The following is a 27,911-nucleotide window of genomic DNA, read 5'->3' on the forward strand; positions in this document are numbered from 1 at the left end:
GAGGAAGAAATGGGAGCTATCCAGGTATACTTTCTATTTAATTAAGCAGCTACAGTTTTTGTCACCCTTCAAATTACTAAACTGTATTACAACATTATGTTTTTCTGACCTGCCTTGTATCTTAAATTCTGCTTTGGAAATATATGCAGCCAAATACAGACCTGATAGCTAGTAATAATTACTACTAATGAATTTCTGCCCACCAATAAATTGTACATTAGAGAAGATTAAAGTAGTCAGCATTCTCCTTATGAATCAATAAGCCTTGTCCATCACTGAAAAGAATGCTGCTTTCAAGTTCCACTCTATACTGCTGTACTGTTGTACTGCTGGCTTCACTGAAACTGTATGGGACATAGGGCAGTGCAAATCTGCATTTAGAACTGCAAAAATGCTTTATATATTTTACAGGTTGGCTTAGATTTTCTGGGCTTGTTGTTTTCTTCTGTATCTCTGAATAAACTGAAAGTAAAAGATTTTAAGTATTTTAAATCTCTGAAACATTAAATGTCACCTTCCTGAGGAAGAAGAGACCAGTCAAAATGTGCTAGGACTTTATAGTATAGTAATTCCTCATTGTATGTTATCTAGCACTAAAGCTGCTTATGCTAGGCACTTTAAATTTGCACTTAAAAAGTAAGATTTACCCTAGGCTCAGCTTTGGAATAGTATTTAAGCATTACAGTCAAAGAAAACATACTCCTTTGAAATGAAAATGGCTAGGAAAGAAAAACCAAGCTGGAATGTCTAAATTGTGAGGCTCTGGAGGCTATTAGGGAGCGTAGTGTATGTATCCTTCAGAATAGAGAAGGGAAATTTTTAACAACAAATTGCAGCAGACAGTACCCACCATGAGTGTAAAAAAGTTTAGCTACAGTATGAAGAGTATCAATGAAGCAACATTCTGTAAGCATTCTGGAAGCAGGACATTTATGAGGGAATTAATGAAGATAAGGGTGTTAAAGAAATTACATATTGACCTGAGTTTTGACTGTAAGAGTTTGTTTGAAAAGATAAGCTTTCTCTTCTGGCATCATAAAGAGGAGGCATTTTGAGGGTTAGATGTATCAAAAGTGTAGAAAGAGTTTGATTCAGTAAGAAGAGACAAGTTACACAACACACCAATCCAGCTGTTCCTTGTTCAAACAAAAATCTTGGCCTAGCTTTCTGGCAGCTCAAGTTCAACAAGGCTGAGAGCTTGTCTACGCAAGCAGTTTACACAGGTGCATATCTAGTTACATCAATGTAAAAAGATCTCCTTTCATGTGAAGCAATTCTGCATCTGCTTTCATGTGAAGCTCTATAGTTGACAAATTGTTCTAATGATTTAATTCTGATTTAATAAGGAGTAATTTTATACTGCAGAAAGTTGCATTGTAATAGTGTCTTGTGTGCATACATGTGCTTGCCTGTATTTCTGATGGTCTGTCAAGCTGCTGATCAAATTGCTATGCAGTCTTGTGAATGGCAAGAACTGTTTCTGGCTCCCAAATTTTTCCATTGGAAGAAATTTTTGTTGTATGTGTCAATTTCTTCAGTGTCCTGAGGTCAGTTCAGACTTGTCTAACTGTCTTTGGATGCTGCAGGAATAAATCCAGATTATTACAATAATTTTTACTTGTTAGGGAGTGATAGAGCAGGAAAACATAAGGATTCTTAACCTCATCCACCCAGGAAGGAAATGGAAAAGAAAACCCAAAATCTTCTCCTGTACTTTAAAAGAAGTAATATTTGAGCAAGGCAAGAATTCCTGTAATGTCTTAATGGTCAGGTACTCCAAATGTACCTGACCAGGACTCTACTGAGCACTTGAATGCACATTTTGAGTTACTTAAAATACCATTCCTAGTCAGGCCATTAGTGCCAGAGTACAGGATCTTGAATTTACTGGTTTAATATCTTTCTTAAAGATTCTTCTAAATGGAAAGGAAATATTAAAATATATACAGTGAATTTACGAATTCTGGGTTCTCTGTATTTTGTGCTGGATTAAAACTGATACAAGCTTGCTTTATTTTTATTTTCATCTAATATTAGACTTTGACTAATGTTATCTTATTATTAAAAAAACATTCTTCAGAACTATTTCTGGATAACAGAATAATGATATGGAATTTGCTTGTTAGTTTTTGAAGGAAATGCTTAAAAGAAAACTAAACCAGATGCTAACATGACATGAACTCCAAAATATGCCAGATTTACAGTCATAAGTGTGCAAAAAAAGAAATCAAGCATTGGAATACCTAAGAGTAATATCAACAATATTGAAAATCAAATGGGACTATTTGAATACAATGAATCATTGAGTAATTTTTTAAAATTCTTTCTTACCTTGTTTCTGGGGAGTTTATTTTCTTTAGAAGAAATTTCTAAAGAGAGATAGTATCATAAAGGGGTCAGAGGTCCAATTAAGTACAGTAGTTTAATTCAGTGATATTTTTACAAAATACTGTGTATATGACCAGCAAAAAGAACCAAAATGAATTCTTTTCATCATTGTTCAACTTATGTTGCATTTATATTCTTTACATTCTAATGGCATCTAACTTTATTTTTAGGAGCGTATTATGGCCTTAGAAGTGGTAAGTTTCTTAAATTAATTTCCAAACCAATCACAATCACATTTATAATTCTTCTAACTGTTAAAAAATATTGGGTTTATGTATTTTGGGGAGAAAAAAAAAGAATTTGCAGTTCTGGGCTTGTAACTGTCATTTTACTTTTAAGAGAAGGTGTAATATTTTTACACTTCACCTTTCTGTGCAGGTTTTTACCATAATATTTGAGCATTAGTTATATGAATTACAGTGTAATGTTTTTCTGTACAGTTCAGTCCTCATCCTCATTTGAGCTGTATAAAGGACATTATTTTTCTGTTGCTAACACTTCTAGTGTTTGGGGTCTGTTTGGTAAATCTAATGATTTCATGTGGCAGGGGGGCTGGAACTAGATGATCTTAAGTTCCTTTCCAACCCTAACTATTCTATGATTTTATGTGCTTTTTACATGTTTATGCTGGGAGGGGCAGACAGAATCGGTTAATATGCTCACATCACTGTAACTAAAAGCATGAAGGAAAACAATTTTGTTGAGTCATTAATATAAATTAATATAATTTAAAAAGGTACTAAGATGGAAGCACCAAAGCTGTCATGAATGTACATGCCATTAATGCAGCTGTTCCAAGCTTTTAAGAGTACCAGGTGAAATAGCTGGGGTGGGTATCGTCTTGTCCTGGCATTTCTGAACCGTGCTACTTTCCTCTTGTGTAGAAATGTCCTGTAAGACATACCACAATAGTATGTATCAGGCCTGTCGTTTCTTCCAAATTTAATCCCAAGAAACCACTACTGAGACAATATCAAGGCTGCGAATACAAACTTTTATATATGCTTGTGCAAATTATTTTGTCCTTCCTGATTGTCTGTCTCTAAAAACAGTTTCCCATTTCAAAAATGTATTTTATACATATTGAATATGTTAAAAAAAGCTGGCATTCTCATATAAAAGGCCCTTTGTAAATGAGAATTCTGGAACTCCTGCCTTGTGGGACTAGGGAGCTAATGCTCAGATTCAATATCCTGGCACTTCACATAGAGCTGTGTGAGTGTAAATGATGGCCAGGACGTTAATTCTGTTCAGTAGCATCTCATGGTTTGCTTGCATGACAACCGGTCAGGCATGTATCCACTGCCATCCATTTCTCATGAACTGTTGAGTTAAACTGCCTGCAAATGCCTTGTCTTTTCTGTTTCCAGAGCTCTTTTGACGCAGGCAGAGGTTAATTGCTTGCAAATAGCCCAGTGTCAAGTACATTCAATCCTTATATTGTGACAATGTTTATATTTTTTCCTGAAGCTTTCCTACTCTTTATACTTCTCATTTCTCATACTATAAGTAGGAAGATTTGTAAGTTATTGTTCAGATAGGACTATTATCATCAATAAAACATAGTTTTCTTTCTTAATGTAAGTCGGGATGTAACACCTGAATGCAAATTTTTGATGCTAAATCCGAGAGCTTGAAATTAATCACTGTTTTCATTATTGCTGATATTGGAAGATGTATAATGCAAAGCCCTGAGATTGCAGGCAAGAAAATACGGTCATCACTAAGGCTGTTGAATGCTCCCGTGGCACTCATTTTACTTTTACCATAAAGTTCCTCTATGATGTGAGGCAAAACACTGAAACAAATTTTTTCAAAGACTGTAAATTACTTTGTGCCCTCGTTCTGGGTATCTGACTTTGTGACTTGAGGCCTGATTTTCAGAAATGTGAAGGTTTAGTGACAGCTCTGGCTATGTATACTGCGAAGTATACTCAAAAGTCAGATGTTAGATATCTGATAGTGAATACTTTTTAAAATATAAGTGGTTTTGACTTTTATATCTGTTTCAGTTCTGATGATGACAGCATTATCTCTGTCTTGTACTCCCCGTTCACTGATCTTAAAAATGTACACAGAGTAATACTTCAGCAGTCTGAATGTGTCAGGATGAACTATGATAGGAAAACACTTGAGCAAAAGAATGAATAAGGCTTTCCATGTAAGGGGTCTTCAAAAATCCTTATACTTTTAGTGTGTATGTCTACATAGCTGTATATCTATGCAGCATTTATAACAATGAGTACATAATAGTTATTGTATTCAGACATTTGTATAATTTTCTTATTTGTCCTCAGAACATGACATCAAAAATGTACAACCACTCACATATTTTGTGCTTTAATTCAGGTTATAGAGGATGGAAATGGAATAGAGACATAAGGTCTCTAGTCAAATTCAAGGTGTTTATTCAAGGTCTTGAATTAAATTCAGATATAATCCTTAGTGAAAAAAATATTTAAGCTTTGTAAAAAAAGTATTTTCTTAGGAAAATTTTGTCAGAAAGATGGCAGTTCATGAGACTTATGAAATACAAGGTACAAAAAGGGGCAAGAGAGGAAAAAGCCACAACACATACATAAGTTATATAAAATGCATAGGAAAGCATTAACTCTCTAAAACTGTTTTAAAACTGTGAGACCATGAGATGGCTGGGTTAGGAATCTCATCTGCATTTTTTTCCACCACATTCTTATTCTGCCTAATCCTGGGAAGAAACTGATCTGCACAGGAACAGATGAAGTTTAGTGCAGAACTGGGTGAGATTTACCACAAGTATGGAGCCTCTTGCACTTTTTAAGTTGCTTCTCCCCTGCATATACCTTTTTAAGCAACAGAAAAGACATGTATATCTAGCAGTAAATGCAATTTTTAGATTTTTAGATTAAGTTTTTAACCTAAACAAGCTGCTTTACACACTGACCTGAAAATTGTGTATGTATATATATTTTGAGAGGTATGTTTGACAGCCTGCCTTCCTCTGTTCCTCTACCATCTACTCATTTCTGCCTCCTGCATGTGCCAGTAAAATTCTAGTAGCCATGTGATGAACTTGGCAACTTAGGCAAGAAAAAAAAGGGGGTGGGGGGTGGAAAGAAACGTGATAGAAACCTAGTAGATTCTTTTCTGAGCTTTGGATGCACAAACCTTCCAGTCCTAGCTTAATCTAACTCAGTGATTTTTATAAGTTGTGGGAAACTAGGGGAATCCCTTGCATCATCTCTGAGCTCTGTGAGCTCCTTCTCCTCTCTTCAAGCTGTTTGAACTAAAGCTCCATTTCCTACCCATGTCTCATCCTGTCCACTGTACCCAGTATTTTTTTTTGGATCTTCTTTTTACTTAGCCAAGTCACTTGATTCCCAAGGAAACTGCTTTATTACCATCCTCCTTCAGCACATGACACCTGATCTGGTCACTTGCTTAAGGAACCTGCAAACAAATAGTACCTGTCACAGGAAGCTTTTGGATTTTTTGTGTCTGTTTTTCTTCAATCAGATCAGTTCTAAAGTATGATTCAGTAGATAGGTACGCAGCATCTTGCTCCAGCAGGGTGCACAGGAGAGGAGCCGACGGTAAGAAGGAAGAACAGGGGTATTTAGACAGACTTACTAATCAATATAAAAGGAGCTAAAGAATCAGTATATTCTGGAATGTTCCTTCAGCTCATGAGAAGTGCTATGGGAGTAACAAGTACAGGAAAAACTGAGATTTTTGAGATAGTGTTTTATTTGGCTCTTTTTTTTTGTTTAGTTTAATACTATTTAATGAAGTGGACTTAATTATTACATAGCTATTAACAACTAATTTCCTGATTACTTTAGTCATTAGTTATGTAGTCTGATGTTTGCCAGAATGAACACAGTTTATCTTTAAACAAGGTGATTAGTTTTCTCTTGAGTGTAGCATAGTTCTTACATACAGGATTTGCCTCTGTATGATTTATAGACAAAGGTGTACAATTTTCTTGGAAAAAAAAGTCTGTATTTTATTCTTAGATACACTTCCCATTGTGCCTACATCTAATTCTGTATTTTGTTAGGTACAAGCTGCTGTTATGCCATGCTTACAACCTTAGTGGGTTTCTGTAAACTACATCATGTTCTATGTGAGTATAAGCTGCAAGTCAAATTGCTCTGTTTTAGTAGTACTAGTCTGACATAAAGGACTGGGAAACTTAATTTTAAATCAACCACATCCTGAAGCTATTCCAATGAACATATGCATTTTATATCCTTTGATCAATAAGGCAATTTGCCGCTTTCAGTAAAAAACTCAGAAGTGAGGTTAGCACTTGCTTAGAATACTTGGATCAGACTTTCTGGATATGATTCAACTTTTTGTTACAATGTCATAAATCTAGGTTAACTCCAGTAATGCTGTAAGTATTCTGCAAAATTGTTATATAATGCGAATTTCCTTTTTAGTATGAACATTCATGTATTTTATTGTAACTCATATTTTATGTTCATGGAAGTAAGGTTTTGAATACCAGTAAAACAAATTTCTGTCTGCATTCACTCAATATAAAAGCTATTAGATTCTTCTGCTGTAGTAGCAGGTTCAAATTTGCGTCAGTTTTCTCATTTATCACCCTATTTAAAAAAAGAATTGGAAGAGTAACAATACCCAATGCTTTTCCCAGAGAGATTATATGAGTGATACTATCTGTTTTAGGTGCTCTCTCTCTCTGTTTTCTTAGTGTGCCTTCCTCAATAAGTAAATCTTGCTGTCAGCTCTTGAGATTATTTCACAGTTGTCATTCTTTGTATGTATGAATGTTTAGAAAATCTTGAATCTGAGGGTTAAGGCTTTCTTCTCGCCTTGGTGTTTGCTTCTGTAGTGTCTTGCCAAAACTACCATTACATCAAAGGTCTTCTGGTTCTCCCAGGACAGAGTCATTCTTTGATCTTATAAAAAAGACCGGGAGAGGAGCAGCAATCTGAGAACTTCTGTCCTGCCTGCCTCGCCCTTTCCTTTCCTTTCATGAGCAAGCCAGTGTGTCACTTCCCTTTGCTGGGGATGGAAAACTTTCCCAGGGTTCCTCAAGTCCTTCCTCTGCTCACTCCCACCAAGTAACTTCTGCTGCCTGTTGGTGTTTGCTGTTAGCTTCTCCTGATGCTCACCTTCCTCTTCTCTTCTTCTCACCCTACACATCTGTTGTTCTTGTTGAATACCTTGCTACTTATCCATCCTCTGCCATCTACTATTTGGTGCTTTACTTATTCTTTTTTTTTTTTTTTTTTTTTTTTTGCTAATAAACCCACCTCTACTTTTCCTCCACCAACCTTTTGATTTTTTTTTCTGTAAAAGAATTTATTTTTCTTTGAAGAGTATGATTTTTCTTTTTTTTTTCTTTAAATAATTGCCTTTCTCTCCCATGCATACTTATTTCTCACTTTCTGGCTAGTGGGATTTAGAGTGAGAACCAAAAAATGCTGAAAAAAAGTTATAAAATTCTGCACAACTTTTCTAATTTATGGATTTCATTTAAGGCTGTGTACTTGCACAAAATCCACAAACTAAGCATATGTATATTTCCAGTGTCACCTCTAATTCCCCTTCCCTCAAAACTTTATATATAGCATAATTTTTAAATTACTTTCTATTAGAAATGTTCACTATTTTGCAAAAATGAATTATTACATGTAAGAAATGAAATAACATCTTTTTACAAAATATATACCTGCATTGAGACTTTGAACACTAAATTAGCAGATAACTATGCTCAAGAATATCTTACTGTGTTTTTGTTAAAAAAATATTTAAAATACTGGCCTAAGAATTTATTGCTAAATTGCCTGTAAGGGGCAGGTTAAAAAATGTATGTAATTCTGCAAACTTCATTAAACTGCTCGTTGCTTGGTGGTCAGGATGAAAGCTTTGTATTTGTTTATTGACAAATAAACATGGTGTATGTCTGACAACTCGATCTTATGACTCCAGGGTTCCTCCAGCAGTGATATAATTTACATAATACATTATAGAACCACAACATGGTTGAGGTTGTAAGAGTTCTACAACTCATCTGGCCCAGCCCCACTTCTCTAACAGGGTCAAACAAAGCTTGTTGCCCAGGGCTGTATGCAGATGGAATATTTCAAAGGATTAGAAATTCCACATCCTCCCTGGGCCACCTGTGCCAGTGCTCGGTCAGCCTCACAGTGAAAAAGTGTTTTCTATGTCGGGATGGAAACCTTCTGTATATCAGTCTGTGCATTACCTCTTTTCCTGACACAGGACACCACTGAATAGAGCCTATCTCCTTTACACAATCCCTTCAGATACTTTTACACATCAATGAGATCTCCTTGAACTTTGTCTTGCCCAGGCTAAACAATGCCAGCTCTCTCAGCCTTTCCTCATGGGACAGATGCTCCAGTCCCTTAAAGAGTGTTAGTTGCCCTTTGCTGGAACTGCCTCCAGTATGTCTCTCATATTGGTGAACCCAGAACTGAACCCTGCACTCCAGATGTGTCTCACCGGGGCTGACTAGAGGAGAAGCATCACTTACTTTGTATCTGCTGGACTCATTCCTCCTAATGCAACCCTTAGGTTGTCTATGTAGAAAGCTTTCAGCATTGTGAAAATGTGTTCCACATGTTGCAAATATCAAATGTTTCCCTCACATTTTAATAAACCAAAATTCTCTCAGTTTTCTACTGGAAAAAGTAAAGATCTCAGGATAAATCTTTATTACAGGATACTGTAATTCTTTAGATATCCTATGTTATTCCTTTTAACTAGGAATAGCAATATACAGTGGTCTTCACTTTCATTTCTTTGAACATAGTGTGTATATGTATGTAAACATAATTTTAAAGAGGGATCCTATATGTTCCATCCACAAGTTTATTTTTAGAAATGTTGGCCTTTCATCTGTGGAATGTGTATCTGTGAATTCTTCCACAGAATATAAAATGCTTGTAACTTTATATGTAAAACAGATATATGTGGTATAGCATGCTTTTTGTTTGTTTGTTTTATATATCACAAATCAAGTTGAAATTTTCTTTGGCAGATTACTAAAATGTGTTTAATGTGCAGCTAGGTCCTCTGTTTTAGTTTTAAATGCTATATATTCTATCAATTTATAACTTTAGGTACACAGACATGAGTTACACCTATCAATGTTACCGTATATTTTTTTTCTCTTATTTCTGTCATTTCATTTCAAGATGTACATCTTTTGATTAAAATGGGGAAACCTGTAATCCAAATTCCTAATTTATTTTCCTACTCTGACACCGATTTGCTGTGAATCCTAGCTTAAATCACTTCTCTGTATTTCAGTTTTTCTCAGCTGTGAAACTGAACAGTATTTCTTCCTTCCCATGAAGGCTGTGTTAATTGAATTTTTTGTAAGGCTTTCTGGAACGCTTGATGAAATATTGTTAGCATACAAAACATAAACATAAATTGCATGTAAAACTTTTTAGCTTGCAAACCTCCACAAAGTTGAAGATAACATTCATGAATGAATGACAGAGAAAAGTCTTTATACATTTTAGGAATGTGTGCTCACTAACATTGCTTTACTTTAGGCATGCTGCTTCTTGTCTTGTATTCCTTTTAATTTCCAGTAATTATGCCTGAATGTTTTTGATCAAAATCTTAGCAAATGGTAAAGAATAGATTCTCAAGCAGAAGTCCTGTGGACCTCTAGTAGTACTCGAAGTACTAGCTGATGATTCAGAGAGAGGTGGCTTGCCAAAAGACTGTCTTCTCCACATTTCTAGCTGCTAGTATGCATCAAACAACTAAAAATTCATGAAATGTTTTCCTAATATTTTTCCATGTAAACAATTCACATAATTACCGCAGGGATGTTATGTGCTCAAGAATAAGAGATGGTCCATGACATTGCAAACAGGAAAGGAAGTATCCATGGAGCTTTCTTAATTAAAATGTGGTCCACCCCGTACAAAAACATCTGGAGACTAAATTAAAAGCTTGGTTAGTCTGACATTTGCAATGCTTTGTTACAGAGGTCTTTTGTTTTTCATTATTATAAGTGTAGTTTTTGCTTGAAAAAAGAATTGTTAAAATCTTTATGAAACAATGTAGTATAGAAAAAAAGACCATTGAAATTGCATGTAGTGTGACTTGACAAGTTTTTATGTATTGCCTATCTTTTTGAACGTAAATTGATTTCTTTTGTATTTGTATATATCTGTATTTTGTATAAATTTGTGCAAATTTGTATTTTGTATTACCTATTTTTGTAAAGTTAAATTGATTTCTTGACATGCTGAAATTATAACAGTGGTGTAATTGGAGTAACGGTATTTAAAGAATACAAAAAAGTGGGATTTAAGGATACAAAATACATTTTTTGTTTTCTCTTAAAGTTCCCTTTGTACATATGATGTACAGAATGTGCTAGCTACTGTGGAATTTGTCTGGTGCATGGAAGTCAACAGAGAACCTCAGGTGTAGAACCCTGCCTTGTGTAAAAGAAGGGCATATGATGTATCAGTCTAGTGCTGGAGATAGAAATTAACAATGCACAGTTTCACAGATATTAACAGGAAAAGTAAAGGATCCCTATATAGGTGTTGGGTGTATCCTATTCTTGCTATTTAAGTTGGGGCTGTTCAGCCTGGAGAGGAGAAGGCTGTGTGGAGACCTCATAGCAGCCTTCCAGTATCTGAAGGGGGCCTACAGGGATGCTGGGGATGGACTCCTCATTAGGGACTGTAGTGACAGGACAAGGGATATTGGGTTCAGACTTAAACAGGGAAAGTTTAGATTGTATATAAGGAAGAAGTTCTTTACTGTAAGGCTGGTGAGGCACTGGAATGGGTTGTCCAGGGAAGTTGTGAATGCTCCGTTTCTGGCAGTGTTCAAGGCCAGGCTGGACAGAGCCTTGGGTGACATGGTTTATTGTGAGGTGTCCCTGCCCATGGCAAGGGGATTGGAACTAGATGATCTTAAGGTCCTTTCCAACTCTAACTATTCTATGATTCTAAGTATTCAACTTGCTAAGGCCATTTTAAATAAGTCATCATAGGTCACCTTTACCATTATATCTTTCATCTGAATTGTGAGTAACTGCCTGCTGACATGCATTACAGTCAGTTAAAATTACAGTCATATTTAATCTTTTTATGGGTATTCTTTGGGGATTAGCTCTAGCTAGCACTTAAGTCAGTTCTAATTTTCAAAAATGTCTGTGCAATACAGCCAGCCATTTGTTTTTACATACCTCAGAAAAGAAAGGAGCACTGTACTTGAAAGCCAGTGAAGCTTGGTTTCTGGTTTATGTTTATGTGTTTTCAATACATCAATTCTAAAGGCAGACTTTAGGAGGGTATATACAAACCTGGTCTGATCTATTTGAATTTAGCATTGCAGCTTTGAGCCAGAAAATGAAATGTGTATCCGATTTTGATTTAGATCTGTCGCTTGAGACAGTGTGAAGCTGTCTATCACCAAGAATACATCCATATAGGAGGATTAACTGTTCACATGCAGTTTAAACATCAAAGTGTTTGTATGAAGTAATGGAAAATGAGTAATTTGTTTTATTATTCTCTGTGAAAACATAGAACGCCCCTTTTCAGAGTAAATAATTTTTATTTTTTAAAACAAAGATTAATAGCACTCGAAGAGTCTGCTGTGAACGTAAAATGTCCTTAATACAGTTTCAGTCAGTACAATTGGTGTTTCTTCCTCTTATCAGTACCATCAGTGCACTGTATCTGTACCTTCTGTTCCCTGTTAAACAATGAGCAGACAGATGTGATTGCCGTCTTTAGGATTATATGTATGCATTATGGCATACAGCTTTCTGATTTCTGGGAAAAAAATTAACAGTACTTAATCGTCCTCTATGTCAGGTGCTTCTGACATCCTTTTTTGCATTTTATCTGTGTAGCTAAATCCATCTCTTTTAATAGAGTGTAGTCATTAATCATACAAGTATGACATTTGATCCACATTGAGAAGGTTTCTGTGCATTTCATTAAATTACCAGACCAGTTCTGTGTGCCAGCTTTTCATCACCTTTCCCTTCTATTCTCCGATGTATTCTTTTGTTGCCACATTCTTTGTTGAATTTCCCCTATAAAACGTGGCTTTTTTCTTTTTCTGTTTTTATTTGCCGTTCTTTTTATTGGTTTTATGAAAAAGGCACACATTTCTGTCCCTGAAAATGCTAGCATGTGACTTATCCTATTCAAATCAGTTCACAAACTTCTCAGAAGACTGTGAGAATTTTAGAATATAAAAGGATCTGTTCTGGTTAAGACCAAAGGTCAGTCTAGCCCAGCTATAGGCACTGCAACAATGACCAAATTAAAATGCTTAGGGAAGAGTTTATGAACAGGACTGACGTATATTTTGTTTCCCACTCATTCATTCTGATTCCAGCCATTCAAAGCTCAGAGGCTTCCAGACATAGATGTAATTTCTATGAATTTGGAACCCTTCCATGGTCTTCCTTATTCATGAACTTGACCAGTTTTATGCTTAAACCCATTTAAAATTTTCTCTTTATGTGATTTCTTTTTTAATGCAAATTAGTCATTTCTCCCCTCTGTCTCCCTGGCATAAGAGTAATGGGTTTTTTCAGTCATTGTATTGAATAATTTCTTATATAGAAACAGAACTCCATGGCTTTGATCATTTTTGTTGGTCTTCTCTGACCTTTTCTTCTTTCTGTTTTGAAACAGAAGTCCCCAGCTGCACTCAGTTGTCAAGATAGGTTGACCCTGTGGATTCATACTCAGGAATAAATATCTTCTTTTTTTCCTCTTTCCTGATTATATCCAGTATTGTTGTTTGTCTGATTGATACTGAACACTGAGTTATCAAGCTCTTGGAAATACGTATCATTATTCCATGATCTACTTCCTGAGCAGTAATGATTAGCCCATAATTTTGTGTGTGAGGTTGGGTTTAAATTTTAAGAACTTGAAAAACCTTTCCAAGTAGCATGTATCATCCTTTATCCATATGATTCTTGATGAAACAAAAAAAACCAATGACTGAATATGCATATAACCTAAAGGCTGGTCTTCTGCTTTCAAGATTATGTTTAATAATGTAACTAATGTAGGCTAGATGATGCACAGCTGATGGTTTTGAGATTTTTTTTGTGTTCCATAAAAAGTACATGAAATAGAGAGAATATATTTGGGAGACTCTTGGGGAGAATAGACAGTGTTGACATGAGGTTTTGGCATTGGAATTTAGAGAAAGAACTGAAAAATGGGATGGCTTAAGGCATCATTTAGGGCCTGAGTTCCTTTTATTCTGAGAACAGATCACAGGTTGTCTTTGTTAACATGGGGAGCGAGAAGGCAAGGGCAAAAATCTTTGTAGTTGGAAAAAAAAGTGCTGCAAACTGAATATGCTTTAATGCATACTGAGGAGCCACTACATTAAATTTGTCCTGTGTCCCAGGCAATTTTATTTCAACTCTGTGTGACACCTCAAATATATATTTTTTCTGCAGTTCATAGGTAAAATACTTTAGCAAAATTAATTAGGCAACATATACTATAAGCTTAAAATATTTATGGCTTAACTTGTTATCGTGTCAAGAAGAGACATTGTGGGGGTGTTATGATTTTGGGGTTATTTCCTATGAGGAAGGATTTTATTTCTGAAGGGGTAAAGAAGTTGCTGTGCTCAAAGTAAAACTTTGTGAACGTGTGTCCCATTAGATCTTGATGATACTGGGATGACTGCTAAACATTAGGATTTAGTATTTTGTTTCACATATAGTTAAGTTTAGATTCCTTTTGGTCTGTTGTCTCTCATATATTTCCCAGCCTTAGAAAAAAACATGCAGACCAGTACCAGGGGCTACTCTGTGAAGCAGCAGCAAACATTGCATCTCATCATAAATTAATGAAGTGGAAAATTAATGCTTTGATGAACATAAGGCCATTGTAAATGAAGCATGAAATATGAATGAATACTGCTATACTGTGGTAAAAGTGAAATGGTTCATTCTTATGAGAGGTAAACATTAAAGATTGATAGATACCTCTAGGCAACTTTACTTTCAAGTTGAGATGTATAGTAGCATTTTGAAAACAGGAAAGAGGCATTTTATAGCTATAAAAACATTTTTACACTGTAATCTATGAAAAACACTTTATACACAATATGTAGGTCTCCTGCTCAATTAATCTATTACTGCAGGTTCTCTAATTCTTTTTTTGGTAAAGAAACAGATATGCTTCAGGAAAAAATAGATTTTATTCCTTACAAAATCTTCTTAGGTGAATTTTGCAGGACTTCTTATGAAAATAATACAGTAAATTTTAGTGTTGGTCCAAATACAGCTAGCTAAGTGTGAAATATAAACTTCCCTTCTCCTGCAGGAGGTGAGAAAGAAGAATTTACTAGTTTTTGTTAGAAGAAAAAGTCTTTCTTAATTCTGACTGAGTTTTGTTAAAATGTAACAGAATTAATGTGTTAGTATAGAAGAAAAGAAGAAATATTAATTTGTTTTGGGTTCATATCTTAATTATCTATGCCTTATTTTCCTTGTCTTTTTTTTCGTGTTCTCACTAATTGACTAAAGCTGTCAATTTATTCTGTTTCACTTTTGACAGTTCTTCCTGTACTTCTTGGAATCTAAAATATCCTTCCTTGCTGGTCAATCCTTTTATTCCATTTTGTAGGCTTCTTAATTTTCCTATTGTTCTTGAAGCAACAATTCATTCAGCCTTCTCATGGAATTCTTTCTCTTTGCCTGTGATAATGGAACTGTTATTGTTCTAATAATTTTGACCACAATGTATTCTTATTCTCCTCTATGCTGTGTGAAGAGTAGAAATTATCCTGGAAAAAGAGGCCAGATTTGGTAGTTCCTGGCTATTTTTTTCCTACTGCATCGTGCATTCCTACTGCAGAATGTAATAGTGGGAAAAGGGAGCCCTTTTTTAGCTAAGCATGCAATCTAAGAGTAAAAGTTTATTCTGAGAGGGTGGGAGATTATTGTTTGAACCTCATTAGTCTCAAAAGTTAAAAAAAACAAACTAGTGGAACACTGATTTAACAAGGTCTTTTTATAGAAATAGGTTCCAATATTGTCAGCATATTAACTGCCAGTACAAATTTTTCCTAATTGCAGAAAATCAGGTAAATTATTTTACATACATTATATTTCTGCATGCATATGATTACAGAAGCAGAAAAACCGGTCCCGCCTTCACTACCTAATCTAGTTTATTGGCTGAATATTGGTTACAAGTTCAGCCTTGTGAGATGCGAGTGAATCATTGCTTATGAAACTTGACCTTCATTAGTTATGGAAAACATTTCTTTCGATCTTAAAATCTGAATGTTTGGAGCTGTTAGGAAAGAAGCAAACAATAAGACAGATATCATTGCTTCTAAATGGGTGGTGTGTCTGCACTTGAGTTTACCCTGTTCAGTTCTGTTTCTATACTCTTCACTCTTCCCTCCATCTTTTTGGAGTAGAGTACACTTGTGCTGAGAGGTTCCCACTGTTTGTTTTTTTTTTGTTTTTTTTTTTTTTTTTTGTTATCCTGGTGTGATTGAAAGTTTTAGTCTCTTTAGGCCTTAAGCCTGGGACTAAAACAGGGTGTCTTTCATGTTGGTCAGATGGTGACTTTCCAAGACTAGCAGCAGAGCATTTGTAGTTAAGGGCAAATTAACTCAGTTTGCAGACTTTACAGCATAACCATATTTGACTTCAGGATTGATGAATTATATTTGTTGTATAGATTTTTGCTTTAAAGTGCCAGGGCAGTAACATGGTTAATGATAGCCATTATTATTATTAGGTTGCATACCAGGTTAACAGAACCTTAGCCAAAGAAGTGTAATTTATAGAACTGTAGAGGTAGTGCCAACTGTTCAGAAACTGTAAGCAGTGTTGTTTCTCTACTTGCTCTTCAGCAAATAATAGAAAGGCATTTTTTGAGAAGCTCCAGAGGAATCTGGCTTGTGGGGCATAACTACTCTTTATACATGACCAACCCACCTGTGCAGAAAACCCAAAATAGGATACTAATTTTCTTCAGTTCCTTGCATCTTGCTGCACACTAGAGTTTTTGTGTCACTGGTGTGAATGTGAAATCTTGTTGTTGAGTCCAGCCCTAACTCTCCCTAGAGTGGTAATTCAGCAGTACGTACATACCATATAACTAAAAGAAAAATATGAAATTTGATTGTTTTATATTTAGCTAAGTGCTAACTGCACATAATAGTATCTGGGGGGAAAAAACGTTTCTACTATGTGTTTAACTACAAAGATATAAATGTTGTGAGTAAAGATATATATTTTTGTTAAATGCTTTTTACTCCCTGAAGTGCAATAAAAGAAAATTTCATACTGAAGGCAACCTAACTCCAAAACTGTAAGTATTGTTTTGCTCAGTAAACTGGTAACTATTCAGAGAGACTCAAATTAAGGAAACTGCTGTATATTTTATTTTGTCCTTCTTTTTTCTTAACAGCCTTCTTACTGTTTACCTGTTTTATTTACAGATGCATGCATACCTGTAGACCTGTTTTCCATAGATATAATAGGTTTTTAATGTCTGAGATGGCTGAAAGAATTAACGTTTTTGTTTTATCTTGTGTTCTGTTCTTTAGCATACTCAAGTAGCCTTAGACCATCTGGAGACTGTTCCTGAGAAACTGAGCCTGTTAGAAGATTTCAAAGATATTGGAGTGAGATAGATTTCATATGATTCTTTCAGTATTTTCAAAATATTTTGGTTAATTAATGTCCTCTTCATATGTATAGATAAATTAATTAATAAGATATGTAAAATTACATATGTACATATTGTATAGACAAAGAGAAATCTATTTTTGTGTTTTATGAGGTTATAAATTTACTCCTAATTAGTAATATTGCTGAGGTGCTCCATAATGTAAACAAACATTGCTAACTGGGCATAATAGGTCAAGTCCTAATTGCTGGTTCAGAATATTTGCATTGAGTGCTGAATTCTGATATGCTAATTGTTAAAAAATGAAAATTTTTAAATTAAATAAATTATACCACATTGAGAGTAGTGGTGAAGGATTGTCAAGTAATAAGCCTCATATCAGATCTTCAGTGGCTAAATGGCTAAACCACTGTATTATTACTTTCCATACATGAAATTGGTAGTTTACTAAAGACAATTTGGAATCTCAGTGCACAATATAAATTTAAAATCAGTATTAAATCACATATCAACAAATGTATATTGAGTCGTATTTTGTTTGCTATATAGAATTTCTCATTGTGAGGTACTTGTAAACATTTCAAAACATACTTGTTTACAACATTTGTTATTTTAAATGTACAAGGTCATGTGTTAATAATTGTACACTGTTTTATTGTTGCCATCATCAACAGTTAGGAACACAAATGCTAGTTGAAATATTTGGGTTTTTAAAGAAAAATATTGTTGAGAGCTATAGCTTTAACTTCACATTCCAGGTAACCCCAGAAGAGCTTTTTGCTCTGATGGAGGTTGACATTTGCCCTTTGTTTCTGATGGTTCTGCATTGTGACAGGAAAAATTCTGCTCTCAGCTGGGCAAAGCGGAAGCTTGAATGTAGGGTTTCTACAGTCTACTTCACATGTGCATGCTTTTGCTTAATGTTACGATGAAATGAAGCTGTCATTTTCTGATTTGCTGTAGTTATCACTTAACCAGCATTTGTGAGATTGGAACTCAAATTCTTCATCTTAATTTGAGCTCTGTCCTTCTCCCTGATGTTTAATTTTTAAAGATTTTCCTTTTCTTTTTGAAAAAAGAGTCCTTACCAATGACTGCACACTGTTTATTACATAATTTATTGTTCAAGAGAGCTAAGCTTTATAACTTAGCCATGGGTATGATGTCAGTTTGGAGTTCCATTAATTCTTATATTTCAAAATAATACATTGGATGTTTTGTACAATAGTGTATTCTCAAGTAGTATGTGTGAATGAAGTATTTCAAAGATATTCATTGCTTTCCATTGCTAGCTTGTTCTTCCCTCAGTGTTTTCACAGGAAGGGAGAAAGAAAGAGAAAGTAAGTCTTTGGTAATATCTCACAAGTTTTTGGTAGTTGTATTCATTCAAGTGAATGATTAGCTAGTTCAGTGAGAAGTGTTCTGTTTTCTCATTGTAAGATAGTTCTGTTTAGTCCATATCCTTAGAACGTTGTTTTTTTGGGTTTTTTGGGTTTTTTTTTTTGTTCAAGTGCTTAATATTTCACCATTACAGAATTTCTTTCTTAGAGGGCACAATGTTAATGAATTTTGGAGTTACAAGCAGTCCTTCACCATTTAAGGATGAGGCTGTTCACATTTTAACCTATTTTCATTTTAACATTACATGTTTTTGTATGGCCTCTGTATTTCAGCCTCTGAAAGATAGTAATTAATTAATTCTTGCTGTTACGAAAATTCTTGGTGATACCTGTGTTTGCAGCCAACATTTATTAACTGCTTTTCAGATTATGAAACCATTTAGATCTTTCAATCCATTTCTAGGAGTCCTGTTGCCCAAGGGAAATTATTGAGGAAAGATATACAAAATATAAAGAACTACTATGTTCTTTACAGCAACAGCTGGAAGATTCAAAACGAGTAGTTCAACAATTCAAGGTATGTGTGTGTACTCTGCTTTTGTTTCCCAATTACTTGCAGTCAGCAGCATCATTTTATTTGATACATATTAACTCCTAGTACAAACACGGACTAAAATCACACATGCATGTTTCTGTTTTGTGTAGCTACTGTGCCTGATGTAAAATCTGATGGCAGAAGTTTGTCTTCATTGTAAAGTGCTATGGATGTTTTTCAAAAACATTTAAAATTTCAAAGAAAAGTGTCTTACTGAGTCTTATAACTCTGAAGGGTTTACATACTTTATCAAATTGCTGTCTGCAGCAATTTTTTTGGTTTGTTCAGTTTCCCCTTGTCCTTTCATGTAAAAGGTAAATACAGAAATCTGTTTCCTTCATGAAAAGGATGATTAATTTTTAGATTTCTTATTATGATTTTTCAGTAGTTGCCCTTTGCATTCTTTACAAAAGATGTCCATTTCATGCATAAAATCCAGGCAAACAGGGCAAGTGGTTTGTTAGAGATCACTCAGGGGACTGATAACTAGGCATAATTTCGTAACTCCATGCAAGACAAATCCAGTGCTGTTGAGAAACATTACCTGTAATGAATTTGCCTTTCTAACTGCTAACGCGCTTTCTTGCTCTTTGTAATAGCTTGTTCATTGTCATACCACGTGTCACTGCATGTCACTGTGGTAGACCTACAGTTTCTTGTGGGCATGACTGAAATAAGTGATCAGAACTGAAGAACCATGCTAGTATTTAAGCTACTTATCACACTTGAATCAAGATACTTTAGCAATGAATCTTACCAGTATCTCTAAGTTTTGAGCTAAAAATCTACTATACGCATACTGTGTATAAAACCCCTGTGTTTGTGTTCCCCACCTCTTCCATAGTCGTCTTTCTTCTGTAAAATGAAGGCATGCTTAGCAGTAGGTCTTTTTAAAAGTCATAAAAATAAAATAAATGCAGAGTATTTTAGCTCAGTTAAGTTGCTGTGGTAAGAAGAAGGTATTAAGCTACTTGAAGAAAGCTATCTTGCTTTTCTGTAAGAGAATTGAAACAGGACAGATATGGTTTCAGTCTGTTGCTAATGATAATCTTAGCTTTCTTGAATTTCTCTTGGCTTCACACAAGAATTACTAATTCAGTAGCCTCTGAAATTTGGAAAACATTGAAAAGCTAAGTGGAATGCAATCAGCTGATGGTAGAATTTAATATTGCAGTAAGCTGACTGAAATTACTGAGCTCGTGTGATTTGAACTCTATATTCAGAATCCAGTACAAAGCTGATTCCAAAACAATATTTCCTCTTTAGACAAAAGAGAGCATTTAATGGCTTCCATTTAGTTATGCCTAATCAGGGTTTTGCATGACATACAGCACTCTTTGCTGTCACGGCTGTTACAAATAGAACAGAATGTTCAAAAACAAGTAACAGACGGGTGCTAATCTGATTTCAGTGATCAGGCTAGCTTAGTCTAAAAAAACCCTTTTTAATGCTTGCCTTTCTCACCCTCTCTTGGAACTAACTCAAATGCATTGTTATTTATTTTTATTTATTTTTCTATTTGTCAGTTGGTTGTCTCTAAAAGTGATTAGTGGAAGAATGTAGACTTAAGGACATCAAAATTCATTGTTATAGTTTTGATTAATGTTTTATAGATAACGTAGTGCTTTTCCTATACAAAGCAGACAGTTATTTGGTAGGTGATAAGAAAATGCATGTTTTTAAAAGGGAGTTCTTGTAAAATTTGTACATTGACCATTTTAGATAAAATTATTTATGGACTTAATCTTTTTCCTTTGTTATGATCTTCTTTCTAGTCTTTCATATTACACAGGTCTTTCAGTTTCCTTGCCAATATTAATCACAGACAGGCATTATCTAATCCTGTGTCCTAGCCTCTCCATTTTAAGGACTAAACATGAAACTGGTGTTGAATGTTCCCCTAATAGCAGTTATTTTTCTTCCTTTCGTATGATTTCATTTGTCCCCACTCAGTCTTCCTACTCCTTTGTAGTCTTGTCAAATGGCTGTAAAATACCTGCTGGGTAGAAGCCCAGGAAAATCATAGTTCCTATTTGTGTGTGTTAAAATGTAAGATCACCAGCAATGAAGGAGGCCAGAGTCTGTCAGAATACCATCAAGTACAACAGTCAAGACTTTAAGAAAGGACAAGTGATAGTAGATAAAGAAGTTGTTGGGGGAAAAGAAGATAAATATAGTATATACAATAAAACAATAAAGAATATCATCTGAAGCAAAATCAAAAGGGAAAGCTGGAAGAAAACTAAAGAGAAATGTTATGATTGATAAATGTAAATATTTTAGGGTAGTTTCCCTGCCACAAATTACTGACATTCTAGTCAAATACAGCATACAGGTGTAACTGTAAATGAAGCACATGAGTAAAGAGAAAGCCATTTTGTATTGCCAGTGCTGGTAGAAGGTCATTGCTTGTTTAAAAGCCTTATTCTAAAATAGCATTTCTGGAAACAGATTGAAAAGACAAAAACTTTTTTTATTCTTTAAAAGTTGTTATTGTTCTATGTACACTATAGGTATTAAGTCTCACATCAGCACATAAGGGGATTAATATGTATAATTCCCATTAGTCTTAATAGGAGTAAATCCCTTTTCAGTGGTGGGACAGAAGCTCATTGTATCTCTAAATTAGTGTTGAATTTTATTTTGTTTTCTGTTTAGTTTTCACATCTTTGTAGCAGCATGAATGATAAATTGCAAAATGTTTTAACAAAATTCCCTGAGGCTGTTTATGATAAGAGCTCAGTTGCAAAACTGTTTTATGAACTGGTGCATTTGTGTATTATTGTCTCTTCTCATTTAAAGAAACTGAGTAATTTGGATACCAAGCCAAGCTTTTAATCTTATTTTGGAAGGTATTGCAACTGGGGTCTACTTACTGCAGTGCTAATAAAGATTTATGGAGATTTTTTGTTTAAATGGCCTTTTTAAAATGATCCTTTTTTAGCTTATAGACCAAATGACTTCACTTACCAAAAAGCTGTGCTGAATGGGTCTGGGCATAAATAGTAACATGGTACTTCAGACGTTAATAGTTTTACAAAAAAAATAAAAGCAGCTGCAGGTATTTTGATATGAGAAAACAATGAAGTTTGATTTTTTTTCAGTGGCAGGGAAAATTAACATAATTTTTATTATTACCTTTTCAGATTCTCCTCCCCATCTCACTGCGGGGGGGGGTGGGGGGGGGCAAGGGGAATTGAGTGAGTGGCTTTATGGTACTTTAGTTGCTGGCTGGGGTTAAACCATGAGAGCAACATGACCATGGAACTTCACTGAATTAATGTGGACCGTTCATTGATGAGGGATTCATCATTTACTGATGTCTGCCCTGCCACTGTGCTTTGTCCTGAACTGTTGATGCGACGCAAACAGGAAAGAGCATTTTTACAAGTTGCTCTAGTGACAAAATCTCACACTTTTTCTAATATTTTTCTCAAGGCAAAGTATTTTTTTTTTTATTTTTTAGAGAGATTGTGTGATGAATTGGGCTTGAAATTCAGAGAGACAAATTAATTTAAACCTAACTGCAACACTGAGAATTCTGCAAATTCAAATCAGTGTTTTCTAGCGTGGGGGAAATCACAGCATATACCTGTATGTGTGCTGCTGTATGGTTTTTTTTGATAAAGTTACAGCTGTTTAATATTAACAGATGAAAATATTTTTGTCTTCCACAGAATGTGAAAATTGATGCTGAAATTTCAGATATAGAAATGGCTGCTCCATCTTCTAGTTGGCAAACTCAAAACAGCTTTTTGTCTAGATCACTGCTCTCCAATTCAGGTTGTAAGTATTGTTTCATAGAAAAAAATCTACTAGTAATGTATTTTTCTCTTTTAAAGCTGTTTTACTTGAAAGAGTAAAACACTCTACTTTTTATCAAAAAAAAGTAATGCTAGAACCATCTTAAGAGTCTTCCTGTGTTTTGGCTTTAGATACTGGATAGAAGCCTTTGTCTAGGAAGTACTTCATTACATCCCACTGATAGTTGTTTAACTTTCTTTAAGTGGGACATACAATATATTCTGTCATCCAAATCTATGCCAACAAAAAAGGGCTGCACTTAGAAAAAGGGCTGCACTTAGATTCTGGATCTCTGCTTGAAGAATTGTACCTGTGTAAGCTGTATATCTTTTCAGGTACCAGAGAGACATCCGCAGCCAAGGATTCTTTCTCAGATCTTTCATTTATACTAGTTAGTCTGTCCTTGTGTAGCAGTGTAGCAGTTTAACAGTGAAAGCTGAATTCACTAATTCTGCTTCTATTTCAATAGTTGTTTTTAACTATTTTTTCTGTCCCTTAGTGCATATACAAGTTCAGGTCATGCAAGACTATGGGATTTCTGATACAGCTATGAGCTGCTCAGTAAAAGCACATTAGGTCTTTATCTGGAAGATACCTTTGCATAAGTGTAAAACTAACTTGAAAACCCTTAAAAAGCTTTTTTTTTTATTAGAAGGATATTACCTTCAATTTCTTTTTAATATAGCCAGTTTGTGTTCTGGGAACCTGTTCAGTAAGTTGCATTCTATGTAATGGCAGGTCCTATTTCAGGCTTCATTGCACTTTCAAACCTTTGCATTGTAGAATGAGTGCTGCAGTACATTACTGCTCACCAGTAAGTCCAGAGTTGATCTGATGAGATTAAAGATAATTGGTTTCTTTTCCCTTTAGAATCTGTGGGTTGTGATTAATGTATTTCTGCAGAACATACTGAATAACAGTGGTAGGAACAAAGCATAACAGCAAATGCTTCCATCTTGTCTAAACTTCAGGAATAGTTTCCCCTGATTCAGAGTTGTTTTTCCATTTTTCCTAACCTCATCCCTATCAGTCTTGCAAGTCAAAGTATAACACAGCCTGGTATAGAAAAGAAATAATCCATACCTTGCAGGCATGTTGGACTACATGACTTCCAACAGTCCCTTCCAACCTCAACAGCTCTGTGATTCCATTGCAAAAACTTGTTGAAATTTAAAGAGGCAGCATAAATGTACCTAAAATATTGCAATATCTTTATATTGAATGGAACTTGCTACAACATTGTTGCTTTGGTAGCTTTTAATCAATTTTAGGCAACTGTCAGAGAAAAAGGATCCATGTGATCTGAATACCTATCTCATGAACCAATTCTGCATATTTATTCTCTGATTCTATTGGGGTTTTTTTTACCAACACTAAGAAGGAGGTTAAAAAAAATTGATGAATGAAAAGACAGTAGTGATTCAATAAGTCAATAATTATGAAATATTTGCAAAGTCTTTAGCATTTGAAACCATGTTCAGGCATGGCCCAGGGGCCATGGCTTCCTTTTTTTTTTTTTTGCTGAAAACTTTTAGGAAGGTATTTTCCACATCATAAATTAAGTTGATCTTCATATTTCATATTTTCCAAATCCCAGAGCAATGCTGAGAGTGTTTTTAATTTTGCTCTTTTGCCCAGATGGTAAAAAGCTATTAAAAAAAGAAGGGGGGGGGGGGGGGAGGTGTGTGCAGAATGACAAAAAAGTAAGAAAATGGTGAATGTGTTTTACTTTTTCCTATTTGATTTTAAGGGAAAGAAACTGGATACCAAAATCTTTAGAGTTTGCTTCTTATTTTTATTCTATAAAAATAAATTAGTCATATTTTCTGAGGATAAAACAGAGAAGTAGGCATAGCATACTTTTTCATTCTGTGATTTGACTCTGAGAGAATGAAGATGGTGTTCTTAATTTCTCACTTCGCCGATTCTTTACTTCCAAGAGTTAGTGCTATTGCATGTTTTTATGCTTAGTAAGTAAGTATGAGAGAAAATGCCTCGTCATTTCAGATGTCTTAGAGTATGCTTCTAGCGGTCATTTCAAGAAGGCATAGATTTTCCCTAGGTCCCAGCACATCTGTTGCAGCTCTTTGTAGATTTATGTGGTAGCTTATTGGCACTTATAGTGCCCTTATATGGGCACTAAGGTATGTGCATTACTCCATAGATTTTTTGGTTAGCGACTGAATGTTTTACCTTTATGCTAAACCTAATCTCCACCAGTCAAATGTGTATTTTGAAGTTGCTGCTATAGTTTTTGAGGACAGTGAAAATTCTGCTGTGGTATTAACATTAAAGAGCTTTTCTTGCATTTGCCAGTGAGTGGCAAATGATAAAATCAGCTGCTTCAGTTCTGTTAGTCACATGAACAGCACGAACTCTTAGTTTCAGTAATGATATTAATTAGTTATAATTTGAGACTTTGACAGCAAAATATAATTTGAGGTCTTTTGCTCCCAAATCCCATGTAGCTTTTAATTAATCTACCTATAAATGTCATCAACTAATTTCTGTGATGAATTTATCTCCTTACTTCTTCAGAAGCAGAAGAATGGACTTTTTATTTTTTTCATTTACCTCTTGGAGTAGTTTGCAAGCCTTTCTGATGTAATGTTTCCCCACTCCATCTCTCTTAAATTTATGAATCCTTGCAGGTTATGGAGTCAATAAGTAATACTAGAAGCTCCCTTTCCAATGTGGGTCTCTTATGACTTGTGGAGAGCACCAGGAAGGAGAGCAGACATGTTTGATATATTTTAATTTATCTGCAAGGGGAATCCTGGTATTTAGGTTTAAAATGGGTTGAAGAAAGAGAGACAAAAAGTATGAAAAAATAAATAAGGGGAAAACAAACTCTTTCCATATATATAAAGTTGCCAGTGTAGCAGGCAGTTAAAAGAAAAAGTGATTAACATCCTGTTTTATTTCTGGTCTTCATGTTTCTGGTTTTATACCTACAGTTATAACAGCTTTTCCATATCAAACTATTCTAAAGATGCTGTGGGAATGAGCTTTTATTTTATAACCATTTTCTTAGAAAGGAAGGCATTTAACTGAGAAAATAATTTATGCAAGAAAGCATTCATCAGACATGCTTTGCACTATGAATTGTGAGACCAAGACAGTTGGTCAGTGATGTCACTTCTGGTTGGCATCTAAAGAATAATTCTGAGAAATTGTTTTTCATGGCCACTGTATTTTTTTTTTTAAATATTGTATTACAAAGGTACCTAGAGTCACACATGCTTTGCTTTAGCTTTGTGAATTGGGTTCTGCTTTTCTCACTGTACAGTTCATCACTTTAACGTTTTAACCATATGGCTTTCAGGCTTTCTGTTATTGTTGGGAATTTATGTTCCAGGGCTTCATAACCTGTGACTTTATGAAGAAGAAAATAGCCACCAGTTTTCCTAACTTCTGTAGCTAGGATCAGAGTCTTCTCTGAAACTGTCTCTGGTGATACGCAACACTGTTGTGTCAACATGGTACATAGAAGGAATGCGATTGTAGTTAAAAAAAAAGTTGTCCTGAATCTTGATTTTTATTGTCATAACAATCATGTGGTGTATGCTGATATGTCTTTATACTTATACTTTTTCGTGAGTTCTTAAGACTACTTGTATTTACATGTATAAATAAGTTAATTAGAAGTAAAAAAACATTGTAAAATCATGGTGCTGCAGGGCACTATTCTAGAACAAAACCTTCTAACAGTGCTCTAGGACAAGAACCTGGAATAATTGGAAACTTGATATAATCTCTTTGAAAAATACAAACTGATTTAGTTTAGCAATGAATTTTCTTTATGATTTTTCACTTTACTTTGAATACTAACTACGGGAAGTACTCCTAAAATAGCATACGGTAGCATAATTTTTGGCCAATACTGAAAGCTTTGTGCTGACAAATGATAACTCACTAGTTTATTTATGTACCAAACACAGTGATTTCATTCTCCTTCTAAAAGTGAAAACATCTCACTCCTCCTAATCAAACTGTGAAGTCTTGCTCCCTATTAAATAAATTTTGTCTATATACTGCTGCAATTTTACTGGACTACTAAAAAATTGCACTCTGGACATTTATTACAAACAATCAGGAAGGACCACTTTTCTTATGATATAAGGAAGGCCATTAGAAGGGTATATGGTGATACCCACTTTCTTTCCCTTAATTTATGCCTCTTGTAAAATAATAGCTATATGCTTGGATATTTGGACTTTTCCTCCAGCACTTTATAATAAAATGTTCTGTCAATTCATATAGTCTAGATTTTGATGCAATAAAATGTATTTAGAAGTAAGCATTATATATGCATTGTGCTGTACATACAATCGTATGTCATCCTGTGTGCTGTATGGCACTGATTTGTTCAGTGCCACTTGACCTTAGTCCATGCTATTGGTAAAGATATTCCTTCAGAATTTTTTTGAGTGTTTTTTTTTTTGTCTGTCTTAAACAAAAATGCTGGAAAACTAAATGGAAAATAAGTGTTAGTGGAATTATTAAATAATTAAAAATTCAATTTACATTTCTTCTGTATAAGAAAGCTTTTGGCCTTGCCTGTATTATATAGTATTAGAATCTGTATATATTGCATAATGAAATATATGTTTCATATAAAACCATTCATGGTCAATCAGCAAAATGTGTTTCTCTGAAGAGGTTTAATTTTTTTCTCTTTTATTGTCTGACTTATTTCTAGCATTTATGAAAAGAACATCTCCTTTTGATACAAGTGCCACAAAGGAAGATTCTGTTAATGTTGCTGTCAGTGAAATGAAGCTGCAAGCAGAAAGAGGGAAGCACTAGAAAATTTTACAAAAACACACCATCTTTCTCTGTGGTAAATTCCCTTCCACTCTTTTTGGGTTTTGAACAGTAATAATCCCATGTGTTATAGGGGTTATGTAAGTAAACACTTACATAAAAGAGCACAAAGAGTGAGTCTAATGAACTCCTGTGATAATTTATGTAACTTGTACACCAAAGATTTTCAAGGATTATGCTATTCTCTTGTATTTGTTTCTGCAGTCCTCCTAAATGAAATTCATTCTGTTCCTGAAATACCATGAAATGAAAGACCTGTGAGAATAATCTTTGCTATGAGTTTATTTACCCCTG

General features: G+C 34.7%; 1 protein-coding gene across 1 annotated transcript; it reads left to right on the forward strand.

Moving 5' to 3' along the window:
* On the forward strand, window positions 1-27,911 carry LOC115946487 (centrosomal protein of 128 kDa-like). The gene is made up of 6 exons (XM_031048794.2): window positions 1-24; window positions 2,559-2,582; window positions 16,969-17,046; window positions 18,855-18,968; window positions 22,664-22,772; window positions 27,493-27,911. Exons 1-6 carry the CDS (start codon window positions 10-12, stop codon window positions 27,597-27,599), a joined length of 447 nt encoding a protein of 148 aa, XP_030904654.1. The 5' UTR covers window positions 1-9; the 3' UTR covers window positions 27,600-27,911.

This window comes from Melopsittacus undulatus, chromosome 4 (genome assembly GCF_012275295.1).
Source record: "Melopsittacus undulatus isolate bMelUnd1 chromosome 4, bMelUnd1.mat.Z, whole genome shotgun sequence".
In the NCBI taxonomy this organism is placed as follows: Eukaryota; Metazoa; Chordata; class Aves; order Psittaciformes; family Psittaculidae; genus Melopsittacus; species Melopsittacus undulatus.

Excerpts from the sequence above, each read along its gene's own strand:
- LOC115946487 (XM_031048794.2), top strand. Across the intron at positions 2,583-16,968 it reads GTATTATGGCCTTAGAAGTG|CATACTCAAGTAGCCTTAGA; the intron begins GTAAGTTTCTTA and ends TCTGTTCTTTAG. Across the intron at positions 17,047-18,854 it reads AAGATTTCAAAGATATTGGA|GAGTCCTGTTGCCCAAGGGA; the intron begins GTGAGATAGATT and ends ATCCATTTCTAG.